Consider the following 24,961-nt stretch of genomic DNA (forward strand, 5'->3'; position numbering starts at 1 on the left):
TCACATTTTGTCACATTTTTGTAATTTTTTTGTTCATTTTTGTCAATTTTTTGTCAATTGTTCACACTTAACGCCTGAGAATCGTCAGAGCGACTCACGATTCTGACAAACAGCTGATGTTTTATAACACAGCGCGTCTGTCGTCTCTACGGCTTCAAAACTGACCCCAAATCCACAAAGACAGGCCTGTGTTTGTGAGCGCGGGATAACGTGTGTGTCCCGATTGGTCAACGGTGTCAACAATGTCACAACACCGCAGCGCTAGCTTACTGCTACTACCAAGCTTCAACTGGGCTATAGTTCTGTCACATGGAGATAAAAGTCGGCGACAGGAAGAACGTGTTTCAGTGGATTTAATAAGAAAAGGAGACGGGCCTCAGCCTTCGAGATGGAGGAGACGGAGGAGAAAGCGGAGAGGCTAGCCGCCGTTAGCCGCCATTAGCAGCGAGGTGAAGCTGAACAGTTCTGAACAGTGAAGCTGAACTGAGACGAAAACAATGATGGAAATGCGACAAAAAAGTGAGAAAACGTTGACAAAAAAGTGACGAAAAATGGATGAAAATGTGACAAAAAATTACAAAAATGTGATGAAAAATGACAAAAAAATTATAAAAAATTACCAAAAAATGAAGAAAAAAAAGATGAAAAATTGACAAAAAATAACCAAAAAAATGACCATAAAAATGACACAAATGTGATGAAAAATTGACAAAAAAATTACAAAAATGTGACAAAAAATGGACCAAAATTGACAAAAAATGACCAAAATTGACCATAAAATGACAAAAATGCGCTGAAAAACTCAGTAAGAGCCGCTAAACTCTGTGGTTGAAATGTAGCTGGAAAAGGTGGTTGTGGTGAACTTTTGGTGATATAAAGTGGTGCTGTTTCGTGTGTGGGGCTGTGGCCGTGAAATGAGTCGTTTGTGCCGCTGGTTTAACAGAGAAGTGAAAAAAGGAGGCGCGGCGGTGTTTTCCTGTCTTTATATCTCTCTGTCATTCACATTTGTGGTTGCAGAGTGGTTAGTCCTGACCGGTGGCAGAGTGGTTAGGTCTGAGTGGAGCTAGCCCACAGTTAGCGTAGCCTGTTAGCTTCTCCTTCGTGATTCCATGAGTGTGTATTGCGCCTTCGGGTCGGGACAAAAATGCGACAAAAATGACAAAAATTTTATAAAAAATGTTTCAAGAAATGACAAAAATGTGATGATAAATGACAAAAATTTGATGAAAAATGTTACAAAAAATGACAAAAGTGTGATTAAAAAAATGATGAAAAAATGACTAAAATGTGACAAATAATGACAAAAATTTGACCAAAAAAATGGCAAAAAATTACAAGAATGTGATAAAAATGTGACAAAAAATGGACAAAAAACAAACAAAAATGTGACAAAAAACAAACAAAAATGTGATAAAAAATGGACGAAAAAAATGACAAAAATGTGACTAATAATGACAAAAAATTACAAAAATGTGATAAAAAAATGGATGAAAAAATGACTAAAATGTTAAATGTTAAAATTAACAGAGAAGTGAAAGGTGTTTTCCTGTCTTTATATCACTCTGTCGTTCACGTTTGTGTCGGTAAAATCACCCACGTTCCTCCCGTGTGTCCAAAATCGGGCTTAAAAATCTAACATGTTTGATTTCCTACGACTGGAGTAAAGTCGCGTCTTTCTGCCGCCCACACTACCTCCCGTGTAGTGTGTGCTGACCTTTATGAACTGTGATGTTTCCTCCTCAGCTCGGTGTGTGTTAGGTGTGTGTTAGGAGTGTGTTAGGTGTGTGTGTTTCATGTACGGTCTGCAGTGTTATGAAGCTGACCCGGTGTTTCCTCCTCAGCTCGGTGTGTGTCCGTGTCTGGGCTCAGCTCCTGGACATCCACGAGGCCATCGGACTGCGCTTCCAGTGGGGGGGCTCCTTCTGCAACAAGGCCCTGCTGTGCAGCCTGGGCATCGACACACGCAACATCGTAAGAGCCGCAACACCACGACACAACACAACAACACAACACAACAACACACTGAGGCCGTCGTCACGCACGTTTGTATAAAAAATAAAAGTATTGAAAGAAAAGAACATCATTCATCAAAATCATTAGAGTTTAATGTGTAAATATGGGAAACACTTGGCTGTAAAAACTGTTCAAGTGGAGCTAGCCCACAGTTAGCTTAGCCCGTTAGCCTGCTAGCTTCTCCTTCGTGATTCCATGAGTGTGTATTGCGCCTCCGGGTCGGAGCAGGAAAGTGTTTTTTCTGCCCCTTTGTCTTTAACCCCTTAACTCCCGCCTGAACCGAGCACATTTTCTCCAGTTTGGCTTTACCCCAATCCAAAAGCTTCTGGGAAACAGGTGTGAAAATAGAGACAGAACTGAGACGAAAACAATGATGGAAATGTGACAAAAAGGGAGAAAACTTTGACAAAAAAGTGACAAAAAGTTACAAAAATGTGATAAAAAATTGACAAAAATTGACAAAAAAAATGACACAAATGTGATGAAAAATAAATAAAATTTGATAAAAAATTTTACAATTTTTTTTTCTTTTTACAAAAATATGATTAAAATTTGACAAAAAATGACGAAAAAATTACAAAAATGTGACAAAATTGACCAATAATGACAAAAAAATGACAAAAAATTGATTAAAAAAAAATGTTACAAAAATGTGATACAAATTTGACCAAAAATTCCTAAAATGTGGCAAAAATGAGTTGAAAACCCAACAAAAAAATGCTGGAAAAACAATGTGATGACGTGAGGAAAAAGCTCCCCTCGGTTCAGGCGGGAGTTAAGAGGTTAAAGGAAGTTTCTCGGTTGTCTCACCTCAGATACAAATGAAATGGAAGGATGAGCTACATTATTGTTCTGTTTTCTGCTTCTAGAGGATAAATATATTTGTGCAGAGATCAGAAAGAGCTGACCGGTGGCAGAGTGGTTAGGTCTGACCGGTGGCAGAGTGGTTAGTCCTGACCGGTGGCAGAGTGGTTAGGTCTGACCGGTGTGTGTTGTGTTCACAGCTGTTCACGGGGCAGAAGAAGCAGCCGGTGATCGTCCCCATGTACGCGGCCGGACTGGTGAGTTTAACAGACCACCGGAAACTAACCACTCCTGTGTGACCTCTGACCTCCTTCTCCTCCTTCTCGTCCTCTGACCTCCTCCTCTGACCTCCTCCTCTGACCTCCTCCTCTGACCTCCTCCTCTGACCTCCTTCTCCTCCTTCTCGTCCTCTGACCTCCTCCTCTGACCTCCTCCTCCTCTGACCTCCTCCTCTGACCTCTTCCTCCTCTGACCTCCTCCTCTGACCTCCTCCTCTGACCTCCTCCTCTGACCTCCTCCTCTGACCTCTTCCTCCTCTGACCTCCTCCTCTGACCTCCTCCTCTGACCTCCTCCTCTGACCTCCTCCTCTGACCTCCTCCTCCTCTGACCTCCTCCTCCTCTGACCTCCTCCTCCTCTGACCTCCTCCTCCTCTGACCTCTTCCTCCTCTGACCTCCTCCTCTGACCTCCTCCTCTGACCTCCTCCTCTGACCTCCTCCTCTGACCTCCTCCTCCTCTGACCTCCTCCTCCTCTGACCTCCTCCTCCTCTGACCTCCTCCTCCTCTGACCTCCTCCTCCTCTGACCTCCTCCTCTGACCTCTTCCTCCTCTGACCTCCTCCTCTGACCTCCTCCTCTGACCTCCTCCTCCTCTGACCTCCTCCTCTGACCTCCTCCTCTGACCTCCTCCTCTGACCTCCTCCTCTGACCTCCTCCTCTGACCTCCTCCTCTGACCTCCTCCTCTGACCTCCTCCTCTGACCTCCTCCTCTGACCTCCTCCTCTGACCTCCTCCTCCTCTGACCTCCTCCTCCTCTGACCTCCTCCTCCTCTGACCTCCTCCTCTGACCTCTTCCTCCTCTGACCTCCTCCTCTGACCTCCTCCTCCTCTGACCTCCTCCTCTGACCTCCTCCTCCTCCTCTGACCTCCTCCTCTGACCTCTTCCTCCTCTGACCTCCTCCTCTGACATCCTCCTCCTCTGACCTCCTCCTCCTCTGACCTCCTCCTCTGACCTCCTCCTCCTCTGACCTCCTCCTCTGACCTCCTCCTCCTCTGACCTCCTCCTCTGACCTCCTCCTCCTCTGACCTCCTCCTCTGACCTCCTCCTCCTCTGACCTCCTCCTCTGACCTCCTCCTCCTCTGACCTCCTCCTCTGACCTCCTCCTCCTCTGACCTCCTCCTCTGACCTCCTCCTCCTCTGACCTCCTCCTCCTCTGACCTCTTCCTCCTCTGACCTCCTCCTCTGACCTCCTCCTCTGACCTCCTCCTCCTCTGACCTCCTCCTCTGACCTCTTCCTCCTCTGACCTCCTCCTCTGACCTCCTCCTCTGACCTCCTCCTCCTCTGACCTCCTCCTCCTCTGACCTCCTCCTCTGACCTCCTCCTCCTCTGACCTCCTCCTCTGACCTCCTCCTCTGACCTCCTCCTCTGACCTCCTCCTCCTCTGACCTCCTCCTCTGACCTCTTCCTCCTCTGACCTCCTCCTCTGACCTCCTCCTCTGACCTCCTCCTCCTCTGACCTCCTCCTCTGACCTCCTCCTCCTCTGACCTCCTCCTCTGACCTCCTCCTCCTCTGACCTCCTCCTCTGACCTCCTCCTCCTCTGACCTCTTCCTCCTCTGACCTCCTCCTCCTCTGACCTCCTCCTCCTCTGACCTCTTCCTCCTCTGACCTCCTCCTCTGACCTCCTCCTCCTCTGACCTCCTCCTCTGACCTCCTCCTCCTCTGACCTCCTCCTCTGACCTCCTCCTCCTCTGACCTCTTCCTCCTCTGACCTCCTCCTCCTCTGACCTCTTCCTCCTCTGACCTCCTCCTCCTCTGACCTCCTCCTCCTCTGACCTCCTCCTCTGACCTCCTCCTCCTCTGACCTCCTCCTCTGACCTCCTCCTCCTCTGACCTCCTCCTCTGACCTCTTCCTCCTCTGACCTCCTCCTCCTCTGACCTCCTCCTCCTCTGACCTCCTCCTCTGACCTCCTCCTCTGACCTCCTCCTCCTCTGACCTCCTCCTCTGACCTCTTCCTCCTCTGACCTCCTCCTCTGACCTCCTCCTCTGACCTCCTCCTCCTCTGACCTCCTCCTCCTCTGACCTCCTCCTCTGACCTCTTCCTCCTCTGACCTCCTCCTCTGACCTCCTCCTCTGACCTCCTCCTCCTCTGACCTCTTCCTCCTCTGACCTCCTCCTCCTCTGACCTCCTCCTCCTCTGACCTCTTCCTCCTCTGACCTCCTCCTCTGACCTCCTCCTCCTCTGACCTCCTCCTCTGACCTCCTCCTCCTCTGACCTCCTCCTCTGACCTCCTCCTCCTCTGACCTCCTCCTCTGACCTCCTCCTCTGACCTCCTTCTCCTCCTTCTCGTCCTCTGACCTCCTCCTCTGACCTCCTCCTCCTCTGACCTCCTTCTCCTCCTCCTCCTCCTCTGACCTCCTCCTCTGACCTCCTCCTCTGACCTCCTCCTCTGACCTCCTCCTCTGACCTCCTCCTCCTCTGACCTCCTTCTCCTCCTTCTCGTCCTCTGACCTCCTCCTCTGACCTCCTCCTCCTCTGACCTCCTCCTCTGACCTCCTCCTCCTCTGACCTCCTCCTCTGACCTCTTCCTCCTCTGACCTCCTCCTCTGACCTCCTCCTCTGACCTCCTCCTCTGACCTCCTCCTCCTCTGACCTCCTCCTCTGACCTCCTCCTCCTCTGACCTCCTCCTCTGACCTCTTCCTCCTCTGACCTCCTCCTCTGACCTCCTCCTCTGACCTCCTCCTCTGACCTCCTCCTCTGACCTCCTCCTCTGACCTCCTTCTCCTCCTTCTCGTCCTCTGACCTCCTCCTCTGACCTCCTCCTCCTCTGACCTCCTCCTCTGACCTCCTCCTCTGACCTCCTCCTCCTCCTCCTCTGACCTCCTCCTCTGTCTCTCTGACCTCCTCCTCCTCTGACCTCCTCCTCTGACCTCCTCCTCTGACCTCCTCCTCCTCTGACCTCCTCCTCTGACCTCCTCCTCTGACCTCCTCCTCCTCCTCCTCTGACCTCCTCCTCTGTCTCTCTGACCTCCTCCTCCTCTGACCTCCTCCTCTGACCTCCTCCTCTGTCTCTCTGACCTCCTCCTCCTCTGACCTCTGACCTCCTCCTCTGACCTCCTCCTCCTCTGACCTCTGACCTCCTCCTCTGACCTCCTCCTCCTCTGTGTTTCAGGGCATGTTGGAGCCGGTGAAGCCTGTTTCTGCTGCAGAGATGATCGCCTCCATCGCCCACAACTCCCCCTGTGCTGCTGAGTCTGTCCAGGTCTGCACACGTTACCCTCCTCCACCCGTCAGCCTGGCCCCGCCCACACACGTTACCCTCCTCCACCCGTCAGCCTGGCCCCGCCCACACACGTTACCCTCCTCCACCCGTCAGCCTGGCCCCGCCCACACACATCAGCCTGGCCCCGCCCACACACGTTACCCTCCTCCACCCGTCAGCCTGGCCCCGCCCACACACGTTACCCTCCTCCACCCGTCAGCCTGGCCCCGCCCACACACGTTACCCTCCTCCACCCGTCAGCCTGGCCCCGCCCACACACGTTACCCTCCTCCAACCATCAGCCTGGCCCCGCCCACACACATCCACCTGGCCCCGCCTACACACGTTACCCTCCTCCACCCATCAGCCTGGCCCCTCCCACACACGTTACCCTCCTCCACCCATCAGCCTGGCCCCGCCCACACACGTTACCCTCCTCCACCCATCAGCCTGGCCCCGCCCACACACGTTACCCTCCTCCAACCATCCACCTGGCCCCGCCCACACACTCATCATCCACCTGGCCCCGCCCACACACTCCTCATCCACCTGGCCCCGCCCACACACTCATCATCCACCTGGCCCCGCCCACACACTCCTCATCCAGCTGGCCCCGCCCACACACTCCTCATCCAGCTGGCCCCGCCCACACACTCATCATCCACCTGGCCCCGCCCACACACTCCTCATCCACCTGGCCCCGCCCACACACTCCTCATCCAGCTGGCCCCGCCCACACACTCCTCATCCAGCTGGCCCCGCCCACACACTCCTCATCCAGCTGGCCCCGCCCACACACTCATCATCCTCCTGGCCCCGCCCACACACTCATCATCCACCTGGCCCCGCCCACACACTCCTCATCCAGCTGGCCCCGCCCACACACTCATCATCCACCTGGCCCCGCCCACACACTCGTCATCCTCCTGGCCCCGCCCACACACTCCTCATCCAGCTGGCCCCGCCCACACACTCATCATCCACCTGGCCCCGCCCACACACTCCTCATCCAGCTGGCCCCGCCCACACACTCCTCATCCAGCTGGCCCCGCCCACACACTCCTCATCCAGCTGGCCCCGCCCACACACTCATCATCCACCTGGCCCCGCCCACACACTCCTCATCCAGCTGGCCCCGCCCACACACTCCTCATCCAGCTGGCCCCGCCCACACACTCCTCATCCACCTGGCCCCGCCCACACACTCATCATCCACCTGGCCCCGCCCACACACTCCTCATCCACCTGGCCCCGCCCACACACTCATCATCCTCCTGGCCCCGCCCACACACTCATCATCCACCTGGCCCCGCCCACACACTCATCATCCACCTGGCCCCGCCCACACACTCATCATCCACCTGGCCCCGCCCACACACTCATCATCCACCTGGCCCCGCCCACACACTCGTCATCCACCTGGCCCCGCCCACACACTCATCATCCACCTGGCCCCGCCCACACACTCCTCATCCACCTGGCCCCGCCCACACACTCCTCATCCACCTGGCCCCGCCCACACACTCGTCATCCTCCTGGCCCCGCCCACACTCGCCCTGAACAGCTCGATGTCTTTGTGCTCAGTTTGTCTGACCTGCTTGTGTCCACCAGGAGGCGCTGCCCCCTGTGCAGTTCGACTGGAGCAGCAGTGGCCTTACCAACCCTCTGGACGGTACGAGACGCTCTTCACGCACACTTTACACAGAAACACACTTTACACAGTAACACACTTTACACAGTAACACACTTTACACAGAAACACACTTTACACAGAAACACACTTTACACAGAAACACACTTTACACAGAAACACACTTTACACAGAAACACACTTTACACAGTAACACACTTTACACAGAAACACACTTTACACAGTAACACACTTTACACAGTAACACACTTTACACAGTAACACACTTTACACAGAAACACACTTTACACAGAAACACACTTTACACAGAAACACACTTTACACAGTAACACACTTTACACAGTAACACACTTTACACAGTAACACACTTTACACAGAAACACACTTTACACAGAAACACACTTTACACAGTAACACACTTTACACAGTAACACACTTTACACAGAAACACACTTTACACAGAAACACACTTTACACAGTAACACACTTTACACAGTAACACACTTTACACAGTAACACACTTTACACAGAAACACACTTTACACAGAAACACACTTTACACAGAAACACACTTTACACAGAAACACACTTTACACAGTAACACACTTTACACAGAAACACACTTTACACAGAAACACTTTACACAGTAACACACTTTACACAGAAACACACTTTACACAGAAACACACTTTACACAGAAACACACTTTACACAGAAACACACTTTACACAGAAACACACTTTACACAGAAACACACTTTACACAGAAACACACTTTACACAGAAACACACTTTACACAGAAACACACTTTACACAGAAACACACTTTACACAGAAACACACTTTACACAGAAACACACTTTACACAGTAACACACTTTACACAGAAACACACTTTACACAGAAACACACTTTACACAAACACACTTTACACAGAAACACACTTTACACAGAAACACACTTTACACAGTAACACACTTTACACAGTAACACACTTTACACAGTAACACATTTTACACAGAAACACACTTTACACAGAAACACACTTTACACAGAAACACACTTTACACAGAAACACACTTTACACAGTAACACACTTTACACAGAAACACACTTTACACAGAAACACTTTACACAGTAACACACTTTACACAGAAACACACTTTACACAGAAACACACTTTACACAGAAACACACTTTACACAGAAACACACTTTACACAGAAACACACTTTACACAGTAACACACTTTACACAGAAACACACTTTACACAGAAACACACTTTACACAGAAACACACTTTACACAGAAACACACTTTACACAGAAACACACTTTACACAGAAACACACTTTACACAGAAACACACTTTACACAGAAACACACTTTACACAGAAACACACTTTACACAGAAACACACTTTACACAGAAACACACTTTACACAGAAACACACTTTACACAGAAACACACTTTACACAGAAACACACTTTACACAGTAACACACTTTACACAGAAACACTTTACACAGTAACACACTTTACACAGTAACACACTTTACACAGAAACACACTTTACACAGAAACACACTTTACACAGAAACACTTTACACAGAAACACACTTTACACAGTAACACACTTTACACAGAAACACACTTTACACAGTAACACACTTTACACAGAAACACACTTTACACAGTAACACACTTTACACAGTAACACACTTTACACAGAAACACACTTTACACAGAAACACACTTTACACAGAAACACACTTTACACAGAAACACACTTTACACAGAAACACACTTTACACAGAAACACACTTTACACAGAAACACACTTTACACAGAAACACACTTTACACAGAAACACACTTTACACAGAAACACACTTTACACAGTAACACACTTTACACAGAAACACACTTTACACAGAAACACACTTTACACAGTAACACACTTTACACAGAAACACACTTTACACAGTAACACACTTTATACAGAAACACACTTTACACAGAAACACACTTTACACAGAAACACACTTTACACAGTAACACACTTTACACAGAAACACACTTTACACAGAAACACACTTTACACAGAAACACACTTTACACAGAAACACACTTTACACAGAAACACACTTTACACAGTAACACACTTTACACAGAAACACACTTTACACAGTAACACACTTTACACAGAAACACACTTTACACAGTAACACACTTTACACAGTAACACACTTTACACAGTAACACACTTTACACAGAAACACACTTTACACAGAAACACACTTTATACAGAAACACACTTTACACAGTAACACACTTTACACAGTAACACACTTTACACAGTAACACACTTTACACAGTAACACACTTTACACAGTAACACACTTTACACAGTAACACACTTTACACAGTAACACACTTTACACAGTAACACACAGAAACACACTTTACACAGTAACACACTTTACACAGAAACACACTTTACACAGTAACACACTTTACACAGTAACACACAGAAACACACTTTACACAGTAACACACTTTACACAGAAACACACTTTACACAGTAACACACTTTACACAGTAACACACTTTACACAGAAACACACTTTACACAGAAACACACTTTACACAGAAACACACTTTACACAGTAACACACTTTACACAGTAACACACTTTACACAGAAACACACTTTACACAGAAACACACTTTACACAGTAACACACTTTACACAGAAACACACTTTACACAGAAACACACTTTACACAGAAACACACTTTACACAGAAACACACTTTACACAGAAACACACTTTACACAGTAACACACTTTACACAGTAACACACTTTACACAGTAACACACTTTACACAGTAACACACTTTAGACAGTAACACACTTTACACAGAAACACACTTTACACAGAAACACACTTTACACAGAAACACACTTTACACAGAAACACACTTTACACAGAAACACACTTTACACAGTAACACACTTTACACAGAAACACACTTTACACAGAAACACACTTTACACAGAAACACACTTTACACAGAAACACTTTACACAGAAACACACTTTACACAGTAACACACTTTACACAGAAACACACTTTACACAGAAACACACTTTACACAGAAACACACTTTACACAGAAACACACTTTACACAGAAACACACTTTACACAGAAACACACTTTACACAGAAACAAACTTTACACAGAAACACACTTTACACAGAAACACACTTTACACAGAAACACACTTTACACAGAAACACACTTTACACAGAAACACACTTTACACAGTAACACACTTTACACAGTAACACACTTTACACAGAAACACACTTTACACAGAAACACACTTTACACAGAAACACACTTTACACAGAAACACACTTTACACAGAAACACACTTTACACAGAAACACACTTTACACAGAAACACACTTTACACAGTAACACACTTTACACAGAAACACACTTTACACAGAAACACACTTTACACAGAAACACACTTTACACAGTAACACACTTTACACAGTAACACACTTTACACAGTAACACACTTTACACAGTAACACACTTTACACAGAAACACACTTTACACAGAAACACACTTTACACAGAAACACACTTTACACAGAAACACACTTTACACAGAAACACACTTTACACAGAAACACACTTTACACAGAAACACACTTTACACAGTAACACACTTTACACAGAAACACACTTTACACAGAAACACACTTTACACAGAAACACACTTTACACAGTAACACACTTTACACAGAAACACACTTTACACAGTAACACACTTTACACAGTAACACACTTTACACAGAAACACACTTTACACAGTAACACACTTTACACAGAAACACACTTTACACAGAAACACACTTTACACAGTAACACACTTTACACAGTAACACACTTTACACAGAAACACACTTTACACAGAAACACACTTTACACAGAAACACACTTTACACAGAAACACACTTTACACAGAAACACACTTTACACAGAAACACACTTTACACAGAAACACACTTTACACAGAAACACACTTTACACAGTAACACACTTTACACAGAAACACACTTTACACAGAAACACACTTTACACAGAAACACACTTTACACAGTAACACACTTTACACAGAAACACACTTTACACAGTAACACACTTTACACAGTAACACACTTTACACAGAAACACACTTTACACAGAAACACACTTTACACAGAAACACACTTTACACAGTAACACACTTTACACAGAAACACACTTTACACAGTAACGCACTTTACACAGAAACACACTTTACACAGTAACACACTTTACACAGAAACACACTTTACACAGAAACACACTTTACACAGTAACACACTTTACACAGAAACACACTTTACACAGAAACGCACTTTACACAGAAACACACTTTACACAGAAACGCACTTTACACAGAAACGCACTTTACACAGAAACGCACTTTACACAGAAACGCACTTTACACAGAAACACACTTTACACAGTAACACACTTTACACAGAAACACACTTTACACAGAAACACACTTTACACAGAAACAGACTTTAGACAGAAACACACTTTACACAGTAACACACTTTACACAGAAACACACTTTACACAGTAACACACTTTATACAGAAACACACTTTACACAGAAACACACTTTACACAGAAACACACTTTACACAGTAACACACTTTACACAGAAACACACTTTACACAGAAACACACTTTACACAGAAACACACTTTACACAGAAACACACTTTACACAGAAACACACTTTACACAGTAACACACTTTACACAGAAACACACTTTACACAGTAACACACTTTACACAGAAACACACTTTACACAGTAACACACTTTACACAGTAACACACTTTACACAGTAACACACTTTACACAGAAACACACTTTACACAGAAACACACTTTATACAGAAACACACTTTACACAGTAACACACTTTACACAGTAACACACTTTACACAGTAACACACTTTACACAGTAACACACTTTACACAGTAACACACTTTACACAGTAACACACTTTACACAGTAACACACTTTACACAGTAACACACAGAAACACACTTTACACAGTAACACACTTTACACAGAAACACACTTTACACAGTAACACACTTTACACAGTAACACACAGAAACACACTTTACACAGTAACACACTTTACACAGAAACACACTTTACACAGTAACACACTTTACACAGTAACACACTTTACACAGAAACACACTTTACACAGAAACACACTTTACACAGAAACACACTTTACACAGTAACACACTTTACACAGTAACACACTTTACACAGAAACACACTTTACACAGTAACACACTTTACACAGAAACACACTTTACACAGAAACACACTTTACACAGAAACACACTTTACACAGAAACACACTTTACACAGTAACACACTTTACACAGTAACACACTTTACACAGTAACACACTTTACACAGTAACACACTTTACACAGTAACACACTTTACACAGAAACACACTTTACACAGAAACGCACTTAACACAGAAACGCACTTTACACAGAAACGCACTTTACACAGAAACGCACTTTACACAGAAACGCACTTTACACAGAAACGCACTTTACACAGAAACGCACTTTACACAGAAACGCACTTTACACAGAAACACACTTTACACAGAAACACACTTTACACAGAAACACTTTACACAGAAACACACTTTACACAGTAACACACTTTACACAGTAACACACTTTACACAGAAACACACTTTACACAGTAACACACTTTACACAGAAACACACTTTACACAGAAACACACTTTACACAGAAACACACTTTACACAGTAACACACTTTACACAGAAACACACTTTACACAGAAACACACTTTACACAGAAACACACTTTACACAGAAACACACTTTACACAGAAACACACTTTACACAGAAACACTTTACACAGAAACACACTTTACACAGAAACACACTTTACACAGAAACACACTTTACACAGTAACACACTTTACACAGTAACACACTTTACACAGTAACACACTTTACACAGAAACACACTTTACACAGTAACACACTTTACACAGAAACACACTTTACACAGAAACACACTTTACACAGAAACACACTTTACACAGTAACACACTTTACACAGTAACACACTTTACACAGAAACACACTTTACACAGAAACACACTTTACACAGAAACACACTTTACACAGAAACACACTTTACACAGTAACACACTTTACACAGAAACACACTTTACACAGAAACACACTTTACACAGAAACACACTTTACACAGAAACACACTTTACACAGAAACACACTTTACACAGAAACACACTTTACACAGTAACACACTTTACACAGAAACACACTTTACACAGAAACACACTTTACACAGTAACACACTTTACACAGAAACACACTTTACACAGTAACACACTTTACACAGAAACACACTTTACACAGAAACACACTTTACACAGAAACACACTTTACACAGTAACACACTTTACACAGAAACACTTTACACAGAAACACACTTTACACAGTAACACACTTTACACAGTAACACACTTTACACAGTAACACACTTTACACAGTAACACACTTTACACAGAAACACACTTTACACAGAAACACACTTTACACAGAAACACACTTTACACAGAAACACACTTTACACAGAAACACACTTTACACAGAAACACACTTTACACAGAAACACACTTTACACAGAAACACACTTTACACAGAAACACACTTTACACAGAAACACACTTTACACAGAAACACTTTACACAGAAACACACTTTACACAGTAACACACTTTACACAGTAACACACTTTACACAGTAACACACTTTACACAGAAACACACTTTACACAGAAACACACTTTACACAGAAACACACTTTACACAGTAACACACTTTACACAGAAACACACTTTACACAGAAACACACTTTACACAGAAACACACTTTACACAGAAACACACTTTACACAGTAACACACTTTACACAGTAACACACTTTACACAGAAACACACTTTACACAGAAACACACTTTACACAGAAACACACTTTACACAGAAACACACTTTACACAGAAACACACTTTACACAGTAACACACTTTACACAGAAACACACTTTACACAGTAACACACTTTACACAGAAACACACTTTACACAGTAACACACTTTACACAGAAACACACTTTACACAGAAACACACTTTACACAGAAACACACTTTACACAGAAACACACTTTACACAGAAACACACTTTACACAGTAACACACTTTACACAGTAACACACTTTACACAGTAACACACTTTACACAGAAACACACTTTACACAGTAACACACTTTACACAGAAACACACTTTACACAGAAACACACTTTACACAGAAACACTTTACACAGAAACACACTTTACACAGTAACACACTTTACACAGAAACACACTTTACACAGTAACACACTTTACACAGTAACACACTTTACACAGAAACACACTTTACACAGAAACACACTTTACACAGAAACGCACTTTATACAGTAACACACTTTATACAGTAACACACTTTACACAGAAACACACTTTACACAGAAACACACTTTACACAGAAACACACTTTACACAGAAACGCACTTTACACAGAAACACACTTTATACAGTAACACACTTTACACAGAAACACACTTTACACAGAAACACACTTTACACAGTAACACACTTTACACAGAAACACACTTTACACAGAAACACACTTTACACAGTAACACACTTTACACAGAAACACACTTTACACAGTAACACACTTTACACAGTAACACACTTTACACAGAAACACTTTACACAGAAACACACTTTACACAGAAACACACTTTACACAGTAACACACTTTACACAGAAACACACTTTACACAGTAACACACTTTACACAGAAACACACTTTACACAGAAACACACTTTACACAGAAACACACTTTACACAGAAACACACTTTACACAGAAACACTTTACACAGAAACACACTTTACACAGTAACACACTTTACACAGAAACACACTTTACACAGAAACACTTTACACAGAAACACACTTTACACAGTAACACACTTTACACAGAAACACACTTTACACAGAAACACACTTTACACAGTAACACACTTTACACAGAAACACACTTTACACAGTAACACACTTTACACAGTAACACACTTTACACAGAAACACACTTTACACAGAAACACACTTTACACAGTAACACACTTTACACAGTAACACACTTTACACAGAAACACACTTTACACAGTAACACACTTTACACAGAAACACACTTTACACAGTAACACATTTTACACAGAAACACACTTTACACAGAAACACACTTTACACAGAAACACACTTTACACAGTAACACACTTTACACAGAAACACACTTTACACAGTAACACACTTTACACAGTAACACACTTTACACAGAAACACACTTTACACAGTAACACACTTTACACAGTAACACACTTTACACAGTAACACACTTTACACAGTAACACACTTTACACAGTAACACACTTTACACAGTAACACACTTTACACAGTAACACACTTTACACAGAAACACACTTTACACAGAAACACACTTTACACAGAAACACACTTTACACAATAACACACTTTACACAGTAACACACTTTACACAGAAACACACTTTACACAGAAACACACTTTACACAGAAACACACTTTACACAGAAACACACTTTACACAGAAACACACTTTACACAGAAACACACTTTACACAGTAACACACTTTACACAGAAACACACTTTACACAGTAACACACTTTACACAGTAACACACTTTACACAGTAACACACTTTACACAGTAACACACTTTACACAGTAACACACTTTACACAGTAACACACTTTACACAGTAACACACTTTACACAGAAACACACTTTACACAGAAACACACTTTACACAGAAACACACTTTACACAGAAACACACTTTACACAGAAACACACTTTACACAGTAACACACTTTACACAGTAACACACTTTACACAGAAACACACTTTACACAGTAACACACTTTACACAGTAACACACTTTACACAGAAACACACTTTACACAGAAACACACTTTACACAGAAACACACTTTACACAGTAACACACTTTACACAGTAACACACTTTACACAGTAACACACAGAAACACACTTTACACAGTAACACACTTTACACAGTAACACACTTTACACAGTAACACACTTTACACAGAAACACACTTTACACAGTAACACACTTTACACAGTAACACACTTTACACAGAAACACACTTTACACAGTAACACACTTTACACAGTAACACACTTTACACAGCGGCTCCTCCTGCACCTTCATCTCAGCGCCGCTTTCTGCACGTCCAGGCTGTGAGACTCTGACCTCCCTCTGACCTCCCTCTGACCTCCTGTCCCTCTGACCTCCCTCTGACCTCCAGTGACGACGTGCAGAAAACGACCTGTGACTTTCCTGACGTCAGGACTCAGGGCAGTTCAGGTTTACTCCACCAGAGGGCTCCAAACCTGAGCTGCCCTGACCTCCTCGTCCTCCTGCTCGTGCTTCAGGCTCATCTCTGTAGTTTCCAGTAGATTCCGGTAGTTTTTCCTGTAGTTTCCTGTAGTTTCCTGTAGTTTCTGACTCTGCCTCTGTCTGTTGGACCTGCTGCTCGTGCTTCAGGCTCGTCTCTGCTGAACCTGGACTTCTTTGGTCCTGTGGACGACTCTGAGAGTGGAGCTCCGTCCATCCCAGGTCTCACTAACCTCTGCACTAACACCACCTGCTCACTCCTTCTCACTCCTTCTCACTCCTCACTCCTCACACCTTCTCACTCCTTCTCACTCCTTCTCACTCCTCAATCCTTCTCACACCTCCTCACTCCTTCTCACTCCTTCTCACTCCTTCTCACTCCTTCTCACTCCTTCTCACTCCTCACTCCTCACACCTCCTCACTCCTTCTCACTCCTTCTCACACCTTCTCACTCCTTCTCACTCCTCACACCTCCTCACTCCTTCTCACTCCTTCTCACTCCTTCTCACTCCTCACTCCTCACTCCTTCTCACTCCTTCTCACTCCTTCTCACTCCTCACTCCTCACACCTCCTCACACCTCCTCACTCCTTCTCACTCCTTCTCACACCTCCTCACACCTCCTCACACCTCCTCACTCCTTCTCACTCCTTCTCACTCCTTCTCACTCCTCACTCCTCACACCTCCTCACACCTCCTCACTCCTTCTCACTCCTTCTCACACCTCCTCACACCTCCTCACACCTCCTCACTCCTTCTCACACCTTCTCACTCCTTCTCACTCCTCACTCCTCACACCTCCTCACACCTCCTCACACCTCCTCACTCCTTCTCACTCCTTCTCACTCCTCACTCCTCACACCTCCTCACACCTCCTCACTCCTTCTCACTCCTTCTCACACCTCCTCACACCTCCTCACACCTCCTCACTCCTTCTCACTCCTTCTCACACCTTCTCACTCCTTCTCACTCCTCACTCCTCACACCTCCTCACTCCTTCTCACTCCTTCTCACACCTCACTCCTCACTCCTTCTCACTCCTTCTCACTCCTTCTCACTCCTTCTCACTCCTCACTCCTCACTCCTCCTCACTCCTTCTCACTCCTTCTCACACCTCCTCACACCTCCTCACACCTCCTCACTCCTTCTCACTCCTTCTCACTCCTTCTCACTCCTCACTCCTCACTCCTTCTCACTCCTTCTCACACCTTCTCACTCCTTCTCACTCCTCACTCCTCACACCTCCTCACACCTCCTCACACCTCCTCACTCCTTCTCACTCCTTCTCACTCCTCACTCCTCACACCTCCTCACACCTCCTCACTCCTTCTCACTCCTTCTCACACCTCCTCACACCTCCTCACACCTCCTCACTCCTTCTCACTCCTTCTCACACCTCACTCCTCACTCCTTCTCACTCCTTCTCACACCTTCTCACTCCTTCTCACTCCTCACTCCTCACTCCTCCTCACTCCTTCTCACACCTCCTCACTCCTTCTCACTCCTTCTCACACCTCACTCCTCACTCCTTCTCACTCCTTCTCACTCCTTCTCACTCCTTCTCACTCCTTCTCACTCCTCACTCCTCACACCTCCTCACTCCTTCTCACTCCTTCTCACACCTCACTCCTCACTCCTTCTCACTCCTTCTCACACCTTCTCACTCCTTCTCACTCCTTCTCACTCCTTCTCACTCCTTCTCACACCTTCTCACTCCTTCTCACTCCTCACTCCTCACTCCTCCTCACTCCTTCTCACTCCTTCTCACACCTGCTCACTCCTTCTCACTCCTTCTCACTCCTTCTCACTCCTCACTCCTCACACCTCCTCACTCCTTCTCACTCCTTCTCACTCCTTCTCACTCCTCACTCCTCACTCCTTCTCACTCCTTCTCACTCCTTCTCACTCCTTCTCACTCCTTCTCACTCCTTCTCACTCCTCACTCCTCACTCCTTCTCACTCCTTCTCACACCTTCTCACTCCTTCTCACTCCTCACTCCTCACTCCTCCTCACTCCTTCTCACTCCTTCTCACTCCTTCTCACTCCTTCTCACTCCTCACTCCTCACACCTCCTCACTCCTTCTCACTCCTTCTCACTCCTTCTCACTCCTCACTCCTCACTCCTTCTCACTCCTTCTCACTCCTTCTCACTCCTTCTCACTCCTTCTCACTCCTTCTCACTCCTTCTCACTCCTTCTCACTCCTCACTCCTCACTCCTTCTCACTCCTTCTCACACCTTCTCACTCCTTCTCACTCCTCACTCCTCACTCCTCCTCACTCCTTCTCACTCCTTCTCACACCTGCTCACTCCTTCTCACTCCTTCTCACTCCTTCTCACTCCTCACTCCTCACACCTCCTCACTCCTTCTCACTCCTTCTCACTCCTTCTCACACCTGCTCACTCCTTCTCACTCCTTCTCACTCCTTCTCACTCCTTCTCACTCCTTCTCACACCTGCTCACTCCTTCTCACTCCTTCTCACTCCTTCTCACTCCTTCTCACTCCTCACTCCTTCTCACTCCTTCTCACACCTGCTCACTCCTTCTCACTCCTTCTCACTCCTTCTCACTCCTTCTCACTCCTTCTCACTCCTCACTCCTCACTCCTTCTCACTCCTTCTCACACCTGCTCACTCCTTCTCACTCCTTCTCACTCCTTCTCACTCCTTCTCACTCCTTCTCACTCCTTCTCACTCCTTCTCACTCCTTCTCACTCCTTCTCACTCCTTCTCACTCCTTCTCACTCCTTCTCACACCTGCTCACTCCTTCTCACTCCTTCTCACTCCTTCTCACTCCTTCTCACTCCTCACTCCTTCTCACTCCTCACTCCTCACACCTCCTCACACCTTCTCACTCCTTCTCACTCCTTCTCACTCCTTCTCACTCCTTCTCACTCCTTCTCACTCCTCACTCCTTCTCACTCCTCACTCGTTCTCACTCCTCACTCCTCACACCTCCTCACACCTGCTCACTCCTTCTCACTCCTTCTCACTCCTCACTCCTCACACCTCCTCACACCTCCTCACTCCTTCTCACTCCTTCTCACTCCTTCTCACTCCTCACTCCTTCTCACTCCTTCTCACTCCTTCTCACTCCTCACACCTCCTCACTCCTTCTCACTCCTTCTCACTCCTTCTCACTCCTCACTCGTTCTCACTCCTCACTCCTCACACCTCCTCACTCCTTCTCACTCCTTCTCACTCCTTCTCACTCCTTCTCACTCCTTCTCACTCCTTCTCACTCCTTCTCACTCCTTCTCACTCCTTCTCACTCCTTCTCACTCCTCACTCCTCACACCTCCTCACTCCTTCTCACTCCTTCTCACTCCTTCTCACTCCTTCTCACTCCTTCTCACTCCTCACTCCTCACACCTCCTCACTCCTTCTCACTCCTTCTCACTCCTTCTCACTCCTTCTCACTCCTTCTCACTCCTTCTCACACCTTCTCACTCCTTCTCACTCCTTCTCACTCCTCACTCCTCACACCTCCTCACTCCTTCTCACTCCTTCTCACTCCTTCTCACTCCTTCTCACTCCTTCTCACTCCTTCTCACACCTGCTCACTCCTTCTCACTCCTTCTCACTCCTTCTCACTCCTTCTCACTCCTTCTCACTCCTTCTCACTCCTTCTCACTCCTTCTCACTCCTTCTCACACCTGCTCACTCCTTCTCACTCCTTCTCACTCCTGCTCACTCCTCACTCCTTCTCACACCTGCTCACACCTGCTCACACCTGCTCACACCTGCTCACTCCAGCTCATACCTTCTCACACCTTCTCACTCCTGCTCACACCTTCTCACACCTGCTCACACCTTCTCACTCCTGCTCACACCTTCTCACACCTGCTCACACCTTCTCACACCTGCTCACACCTTCTCACTCCTGCTCACACCTTCTCACACCTGCTCACACCTTCTCACACCTGCTCACACCTTCTCACTCCTTCTCACTCCTGCTCACTCCTAACCCGCTCAGTGTTCCTGAAGCTGCAGTTTCTCCAGTTTGATCCTGAGTGTGTTTCAGGAGTCGACCCTGAGCTTTACGAGCTGACGACGGCCAAGATGGACTCGAGTAAAGTGACCGACGCCTTCGAGAAGCTGATGTCCACCGTCCACACCACCAGCACGTCTACAGCCAGGTACTACTGCAGTACTACTGCATATACTACTGCAATACTACTGCAATACTATTCTCTCCACCGTCCACACCACCAGCACGTCTACAGCCAGGTACTACTGCAGTACTACTGCATATACTACTGCAATACTACTGCAGTACTATTCTCTACACCGTCCACACCACCAGCACGTCTACAGCCAGGTACTACTGCAGTACTACTGCATATACTACTGCAATACTACTGCAGTACTATTCTCTACACCGTCCACACCACCAGCACGTCTACAGCCAGGTACTACTGCAGTACTACTGCATATACTACTGCAATACTACTGCAGTACTATTCTCTACACCGTCCACACCACCAGCACGTCTACAGCCAGGTACTACTGCAGTACTACTACAAATACTACTGCAATACTACTACAAATACTACTGCAATACTATTACAATACTATTCTCTACACCGTCCACACCACCAGCACGTCTACAGCCAGGTACTACTGCAGTACTACTGCAAATACTACTGCAATACTACTGCAATACTATTCTCTACACCGTCCACACCACCAGCACGTCTACAGCCAGGTACTACTGCAAATACTACTGCATGTACTACTGCATATACTACTGCAGTACTATTCTCTACACCGTCCACACCACCAGCACGTCTACAGCCAGGTACTACTGCAATACTACTGCATATACTACTGCATATACTACTGCAGTACTATTCTCTACACCGTCCACACCACCAGCACGTCTACAGCCAGGTACTACTGCAATACTACTGCATATACTACTGCATATACTACTGCAGTACTATTCTCTACACCGTCCACACCACCAGCACGTCTACAGCCAGGTACTACTGCAATACTACTGCAGTACTACTACAATACTATTCTCTACACCGTCCACACCACCAGCACGTCTACAGCCAGGTACTACTGCAGTACTACTACAAATACTACTGCAATACTATTCTCTACACCGTCCACACCACCAGCACGTCTACAGCCAGGTACTACTGCAATACTACTGCAGTACTACTACAAATACTACTGCAATACTATTCTCTACACCGTCCACACCACCAGCACGTCTACAGCCAGGTACTGCTGCAGTACTACTGCAATACTACTGCAATACTACTGCAATCCTATTCTCTACACCGTCCACACCACCAGCACGTCTACAGCCAGGTACTACTGCAGTACTACTACAAATACTACTGCAATACTATTCTCTCCACCGTCCACACCACCAGCACGTCTACAGCCAGGTACTACTGCAGTACTACTACAAATACTACTGCAGTACTACTACAAATACTACTGCAATACTATTCTCTCCACCGTCCACACCACCAGCACGTCTACAGCCAGGTACTACTGCAGTACTACTACAAATACTACTACAATACTATTCTCTACACCGTCCACACCACCAGCACGTCTACAGCCAGGTACTACTGCAGTACTACTGCATATACTACTGCAATACTACTGCAATACTATTCTCTACACCGTCCACACCACCAGCACGTCTACAGCCAGGTACAACTGCAGTACTACTGCATATACTACTGCAATACTACTGCAATACTATTCTCTACACCGTCCACACCACCAGCACGTCTACAGCCAGGTACTACTGCAGTACTACTGCAATACTACTGCAATACTACTACAAATACTACTGCAATACTACTACAAATACTACTGCAGTACTACTACAAATACTACTACAAATACTACTGCAATACTACTGCAATACTACTACAAATACTACTACAATACTATTCTCTACACCGTCCACACCACCAGCACGTCTACAGCCAGGTACTACTACAAATACTACTGCAGTACTACTACAAATACTACTGCAATACTACTGCAATACTACTACAAATACTACTGCAATACTACTGCAATACTACTGCAATACTACTACAAATACTACTGCAATACTACTGCAGTACTACTACAAATACTACTGCAATACTACTGCAATACTACTGCAATACTACTACAAATACTACTGCAGTACTACTACAAATACTACTGCAATACTACTACAAATACTACTGCAGTACTACTACAAGTACTACTGCAATACTACTGCAATACTACTGCAATACTACTACAAATACTACTGCAGTACTACTACAAATACTACTGCAATACTACTGCAGTACTACTACAAATACTACTGCAATACTACTGCAATACTACTGCAATACTACTACAAATACTACTGCAGTACTACTACAAATACTACTGCAGTACTACTACAAATACTACTGCAATACTACTGCAATACTACTGCAATACTACTACAAATACTACTGCAGTACTACTACAAATACTACTGCAATACTACTACAAATACTACTGCAGTACTACTACAAATACTACTGCAATACTACTGCAATACTACTACAAATACTACTGCAGTACTACTACAAATACTACTGCAATACTACTGCAGTACTACTACAAATACTACTGCAATACTACTGCAATACTACTGCAATACTACTACAAATACTACTGCAGTACTACTACAAATACTACTGCAATACTACTGCAATACTACTACAAATACTACTGCAGTACTACTACAAATACTACTGCAATACTACTGCAATACTACTACAAATACTACTGCAGTACTACTACAAATACTACTGCAATACTACTGCAATACTACTACAAATACTACTGCAATACTACTGCAATACTACTACAAATACTACTGCAGTACTACAACAAATACTACTGCAATACTACTGCAATACTACTGCAGTACTACTGCAATACTACTACAAATACTACTGCAGTACTACTACAAATACTACTGCAATACTACTGCAATACTACTGCAATACTACTACAAATACTACTGCAGTACTACTACAAATACTACTGCAATACTACTGCAATACTACTGCAAATACTACTGCAGTACTACTACAAATACTACTGCAATACTACTGCAATACTACTGCAGTACTACTACAAATACTACTGCAATACTACTGCAATACTACTGCAGTACTACTACAAATACTACTGCAATACTACTGCAATACTACTGCAGTACTACTACAAATACTACTACAAATACTACTGCAATACTACTGCAATACTACTGCAATACTACTA

At 45.1% G+C, this 24,961-nt stretch overlaps 1 protein-coding gene across 1 annotated transcript in view; it reads left to right on the top strand.

The window, feature by feature from the left end:
- Positions 1-1,841: 1,841 nt before the first annotated feature.
- LOC306960525 (aftiphilin-like) overlaps positions 1,842-24,961 on the top strand; it is a gene marked incomplete at its 5' end in the record, with an annotated part of 28,223 nt that continues 5,103 nt past the window's right edge. The window contains 6 exons of the mRNA XM_079552954.1: positions 1,842-1,971; positions 3,018-3,074; positions 6,212-6,301; positions 7,913-7,973; positions 17,821-17,892; positions 21,696-21,810. Coding sequence (XP_079409080.1) covers positions 1,842-1,971; positions 3,018-3,074; positions 6,212-6,301; positions 7,913-7,973; positions 17,821-17,892; positions 21,696-21,810 — 525 coding nt within the window. The remainder of the gene's footprint in view (positions 1,972-3,017; positions 3,075-6,211; positions 6,302-7,912; positions 7,974-17,820; positions 17,893-21,695; positions 21,811-24,961) is intronic.

Source organism: Gobius niger (assembly GCF_951799975.1).
Source record: "Gobius niger genome assembly, chromosome: 3".
Lineage (NCBI taxonomy): Eukaryota > Metazoa > Chordata > Actinopteri > Gobiiformes > Gobiidae > Gobius > Gobius niger.